At 33.0% G+C, this 6,336-nt stretch overlaps 1 protein-coding gene across 1 annotated transcript; it reads left to right on the forward strand.

The window, feature by feature from the left end:
- The first annotated feature begins 1,561 nt into the window (after nt 1-1,561).
- Nucleotides 1,562-6,071, forward strand: LOC126723514 (putative receptor-like protein kinase At3g47110). The gene is made up of 3 exons (XM_050427036.1): nt 1,562-4,501; nt 4,799-5,217; nt 5,920-6,071. The coding sequence occupies exons 1-3, from the start codon at nt 1,792-1,794 to the stop codon at nt 5,974-5,976; spliced, it is 3,186 nt and encodes a 1,061-aa protein (XP_050282993.1). The 5' UTR covers nt 1,562-1,791; the 3' UTR covers nt 5,977-6,071.
- The last annotated feature ends 265 nt before the right edge of the window (nt 6,072-6,336 follow it).

Genomic DNA, 6,336 nt, shown 5'->3' on the forward strand with positions numbered 1-6,336 from the left:
GAAAAGTAAGAAACTATTGATTAAATTATGTGTTTTTGTTAGAGTCATATTTTTTGTAGTTGGTATATCCTATGACAAAATGCACTTTGCTTATATTTGGGTAGATCTAAGTGATTTCAAGATCATCATGAAGTAATTTGAAGAAGTATAACAAGTGGTAATATTGAAGACAAGAAGATTGCTCACGAAACAAATGGTGAAAATCTGAAAACTGGGATCTTGATACTAGCCTCAACACCATTGATCTATACCACCTATCTCGATCTATCGAGCTAAAGGGATTTCAGAATATAACCTGCAATGTTTTATTCTAATTGGCTATTTGTTTATGGGTTTGTGTAAACCTAATAAGAATAGGAGAGCCTATTAAAAGGTCCATTAAGCTCTTATTTAAATAATGTGGTAGAAAAAGAAAATCCTAACCCTAATGCTTCATAAAGTTTTCTTATTGAAACCATAACTTCCACCTTTTGAACTTGTGAATTCAAAAAACATAAGAAAGAGAATTTATTGTGACTCTTGTGCGCCATTGAGTTTTGTACCAAGTAAAATCTATGGTACAAACAATTGAAGATCTTATTGGTGTTTTTATGTGAAACTATTGCAAATCCACTACAACAATAAAAAAGGTTGCTATGGAGTTAATTACGTACTGGGATTCGTGCAAAGCTATTAGACACGGATTGGAGATTTGTGCAATTGAAGAAGTCTCTACAAGATCAAATCTAATTGGAGATTAGCACAAATGTTCAATTGTAGGTTGGTATTTTAGGATAGTCCAGGTAGGGGTAAGATTCCTTATACTTGTAATAGTTTGTTCTTGATTAGTGGATTATTGAGAGTGATGACCTGAAATTAATTGGGTGGAGTTTTTGCCCTATGTAGGTTTTCTCTATTAGTTAACAAATCAAAGCGTTAAATTTACTTTCCGTTGAGCTCTAGATTATTTGGTAATTTGTGTGTGCCTTCACGATATTGCATGTAATTTAAATAATCAATCAACTTGGATAATTGAATTAATTAATTGAAGTCAATCAACCCATCACTTTTATGTAGGACTATAAATCAATTTGATAGCCATACAAAATTGGTAAAAAGCAAAAAACTTCGTTTAGAGTAAGAATTTGTTGTCAAAAAATCAAAGTAGACTACCTAAGTGAAACACATTTTTCTCAATAGTTTCCCACTTTTCTTAGCTCGGTCACTACTCAAAAATGGAAATGAAGATCACTTCATGACTGAAATAGTTTCATAAGTTTGAGACCCTAATTTTATAAAATTAAAAACTTAAGAACTAATATGAAACATATAGATCCTAGTATCTTATCTTATGTAATTTTTTCTAATTGTTTTCGGCAATTGTTGACATGATATATTCTTATTAGTAAATTATATAAAAGAGATATTGGCCCAATTATAAGTTATTATTATTATTATTTTTTGATTGAGTTCCAAATATAACTTTATCACTTAACAAATTAGAAAACAATTATGAAGGTCTTCCACTTTCTTAAAAAAAAAAAAAAAAACTTTAAATTGGATGGGTGTTAGTCATCTGTCATAGACAATTACATATTTTGACAAAGTCTGCATCTATAATCCGCAAGTCCCTATTGTATTTTGGATTCAGTCCGATCCACATCACTAAACTAAGGTGGCGTCATTGTTCTTTACTTGGTATAAATGTCCGTGCTTTCCCTGATCAAATAACCAAAAAGAATTGTGCTTTCAATACTGAACCATAAGCAGTGAAATCAAACCAACACCCACTCGTACCAAGAAACACTCTGCATGGGGCTTTCCCAGTTGAGTTCAGTTCAACCATCCTCACGCACCTCATCTTTTTGTATACATGCCTTTGTTCATTTCTGGTGGTTTGGCTTGTTAGTCACCTCTGTGGTTCGCGGGAATAATGAGACGGATAGGTTGGCATTGCTTGAGTTCAAAGCTGAGATCACTCATGACCCTTTTGAGGTTTTGAGTTCTTGGAATGACAGCATCCACTTCTGTCAATGGCGGGGGATCACCTGTGGTCGTCGACATCAGAGGGTCACAGCATTGGACCTGCAATCTCTGAAACTGGTAGGCTCCATATCACCACATATTGGAAATTTAAGTTTTTTGAGAAATATAAGCCTCCAAAACAACAGCTTTTATAATGAAATCCCTCCAGAAATTGGCCGCTTGTTTAGATTGCAAAGCTTATTATTGTTTAACAACACAATGAGTGGCAAAATTCCTAGCAATATATCTGGTTGCTCCAACCTTCTTGTGCTTAGTGTCGGTTCTAACCAGCTGGTAGGAGAAATTCCTATGACACTTGCCTCCATGACAAAGCTCCAAATTATTGCTTTTCACTTCAATAATCTAACTGGAAACATCCCACCTTTTTTTGGAAACTTTTCGTTTCTAGTTTTGTTATCTGCCTTTGGGAATAACTTGGAGGGGAACATCCCTCATACTTTTGGCCAATTGTCCAAGCTTTCAATGTTTTCTTTGGGTCAAAATAGGTTGTCTGGTACAATTCCTCCCTCAATCTTCAATTTGTCTTCATTAAGACAACTTAATGTAGGATATAACAAAATCCATGGGCATCTTCCATTGGACATAGGTACCACACTACCAAATATTGAACTATTAAGCATTGCCAATAACCAATTTACTGGATCTATCCCTGCTTCAATATCCAATGCCTCAAATCTAGACAAACTTGGATTGGGTGATAATCAACTAAGTGGAAAAGTTCCCTCTTTAGAGAAGCTAAATAGAATTTTGTTAATTTTTATTCAGTATAACAATCTTGGAAATGGAGAAGAAAATGACTTGAATTTTCTCTGTTCTTTGATAAATGCTACCTTTTTGACTAATTTGTATATAAATTACAATAACTTTGGGGGAGAGTTGCCCAAGTGCATTGGCAATCTATCAACTACTCTTACCATGTTGGTTCTAGATAATAATAAGATATCTGGAAAGATTCCGATTGAAATAGGAAATTTGATCAACTTGTTGACACTTGAAATGTGGCAAAACAAATTATCTGGTAATATTCCTTTTGAAATTGGAATGCTTCAAAAATTACAATATATGATATTAAGTACAAACAATTTCTTTGGGAACATTCCATCCTCTCTTGAAAATTTAACAGCCTTGACAAAATTGTATTTAGACGAGAATAATCTTCAAGGCAACATCCCTCTAAGTATAAGCAGCTGCCAAAATTTGTTTACTTTGAATCTTGCTAAAAACAATCTCAGTGGTTCAATATCCCCACAAGTTTTTGGCCTCTCATTCTCACCAACTTTTCTAAATTTGTCTTCCAACCAATTTACTGGTGTCTTTCCCATGGAAATAGGAAATTTTAAAAATCTAAATGGATTGGATATTTCCAAAAATATGTTTTTTGGAAACATTTCAGCAAGTCTGGGAAGCTGCATAATGCTAGAATATCTATACATGGGAAGCAATTTTTTCCAAGGGCTCATCCCTTCATATTTGGAATCATTAAGAGGTCTTCGATGTCTAGATCTTTCAAACAATAATTTGACTGGCCAAATTCCAAAATTTTTGGAGGCCTTTGTCTATTTGGAATATCTGAATCTGTCTTACAACTATTTTGAGGGAGAGGTGCCCACAGACGGAGTTTTCAAGAATACAAGTGCAACTTTCCTTGAGGGAAATGGTCAACTTTGTGGGGGAATACCTGAGTTTCAGCTTCCTAAATGCAAATACGAAGAATCCAACAAGAGGAGGTTGACCCTTACCTTGAAGCTAGTAATCTCTATATCTTCTGCTTTTTTTGGAATAACTTTGGTTCTATCTGTTCTACTTCTTTATTCTGGAAGAAAGAAAAGAAAAGATAACACCTCAAGAGACTCACAAAATTTGCTTTTGAGTCTATCTTACCAAAGTCTTCTAAATGCAACCGATAAATTCTCTCCCGCAAATTTAATTGGTGTGGGTAGCTTTGGATCTGTGTATAAAGGAATTCTTGATCAAGGTGGACAAGTAGATATGGTTGCTGTGAAGGTGCTCAACCTTTTGCATCATGGAGCTTCCAAAAGTTTTATAGCCGAGTGTGAGGCTCAACGAAACATTAGACATCGAAATCTTGTAAAGTTACTTACATCATGTTCTGGTATTGACTATCAAGGTCATGATTTTAAAGCTTTGGTATATGAGTTCATGGAAAATGGAAACCTAGACGAATGGTTGCATCCAAGGGATGAGGCTCTTGACAAAAAAAAGAATTTAAGTCTCCTTCAAAGATTGAATATTGCCATTGACGTTGCTAATGCATTGGATTATCTTCATCATCATTGCCAGACACCAATCATTCACTGCGACCTCAAGCCTAGCAATATTCTTCTTGATGATGAAATGATGGGACACGTAGGTGACTTTGGCTTGGCAAGATTGCTTTTTGATGCTACCCAAGATTTTTCTGTTGATCAATCAAGCTCCATCGGAATAAGAGGAACAATTGGTTATACTCCTCCAGGTGAATATCATTATCATTTTAAATAAAAAAGTATATCAATTGTATTTCCTTTTCCCTTTATCTTTCACTATATTTTAGACCCTAAAAGAACAATGTTAATAAGGATGTTTTGTAGTTAGAAGATTGAATGTTATATAACAAAAATTTCCATTTATCTTAATTTCTTTCTTTTTACATGCCACTGAAAAATCTTTTCTAAGACTTGTAGGTTAAAAATATCTTATCACAATTTTTTTTTCTTTTTTTTGGTACAAAATTATGCTCACATGTTACATATGTGTTCTGTTTAATTTCCAGAGTATGGTATGGGAAATGAGGTGTCAACATATGGTGATGTCTATAGTTATGGCATATTGTTGCTAGAGATGTTCACAAGTAAAAGGCCTATTGATAACATCTTCCAAGATGGGTTAAACCTTCATGACTTTGTTAAAGCTGCTTTGCCAAGACAAGTAATTGACATTACAGATCCTCTTCTTCTTTCTTGGAAAAGTGAAGAGGGAGAGGCAACAATGATCGACATTACTTGCAATGAGGGTCAAAATGGAAGTCCAATAATTCAAAATTGTTTGATTGTGATACTTGGAATTGGTGTTTCTTGTTCCGTCGAACTTCCAAGTGAAAGGATGAACATAGGTGCTGTTATAACTGGGCTACGTTCAATTCAACAAAAACTTCTTGAACTAATGTACATAGACAAAGGCTTCAAGGCACAGGTAAATTTTCTTTGTCTTGGGGTAAGAATGGGTCATTTATATAGTGATTAGAAAGGGACACTTGGTAGTTTTCCACACCAAGTGATCTAATCTGATAAGGCCACCCCAAATGTTTTAAGATTTATGTTAGTATTTTTTTTATTCGAGCAAATCTGAAAATTAAAAATGGTGCTACTTGAAATTTGATAATCTCATTATGCTATACATAAATTGGGAATAAGTCCAATTACTCTTGTTTAATACATATACACGTAATATGACACTGAAATCTATTTTCTATTTGGTGATTTATCTTATTGTAGTGGTTCACAAGAAACTGGCTTATATCTTATTACTCTCGATTTTCAGAGGTCTCTCTCGATGACATAAGATTATTGTCAATTGTACTGAATTAGTTTAGTTTATTTATTCTAAATTCTAAATAAAATTTAAGTAAATTAATGGTTATCAATTTCAAAAATACCGAATGATTTGGGATTTGCCAATTTCACGAATGGGCATTCTTGCATCATGATTTTCTTACTAATAACGCATAATTGAATGTTTAAGTTACAAATTAAGTAATTGATAGTGAATATCTTTAGAATCCCTTTTACTTAGGGAAAATGTCATTCAACATACCATCGATTTATTTATTTATTTATTTATTTGAAATTCAAAGCTTATTGTTCTAATATATTGAATTATCTTCCTTTTCCACAGGTGGACAACGATGATGACTATTATGAAGGTGGTCATCATGATTTTCCAAGTTTATGAAACATAGCATTGGAGCAAATAAATAATCTTGAAGCTTCCATTTAGAGTTTCTTATGGAAGTCATATATATATATATATATATATATATTTATGTATCAAGTATATCAATTTTCTTCACATAAAAAAAAAGTATGTAAATTTTCTTCTTTAATTAACTTGTATTTTAATGTACCATTGAATAATATTTTAATTTCTTTGTGTTAAAATCTTTTTCCCTCTCCCTTGTGTGTGTGTGTTTCTAAAAAAAAAAGACCCTATAGAATTTACATGCTCAAGAAAATTTAGACTTGATATGTATATAGTATTAATGTATGCAACAATGCATTATGTCTTTATTCATTCTCAAAACTAATAATAACT

The sequence above is a fragment of the Quercus robur genome, chromosome 4, assembly GCF_932294415.1.
Source record: "Quercus robur chromosome 4, dhQueRobu3.1, whole genome shotgun sequence".
NCBI classification, from domain to species: domain Eukaryota; kingdom Viridiplantae; phylum Streptophyta; class Magnoliopsida; order Fagales; family Fagaceae; genus Quercus; species Quercus robur.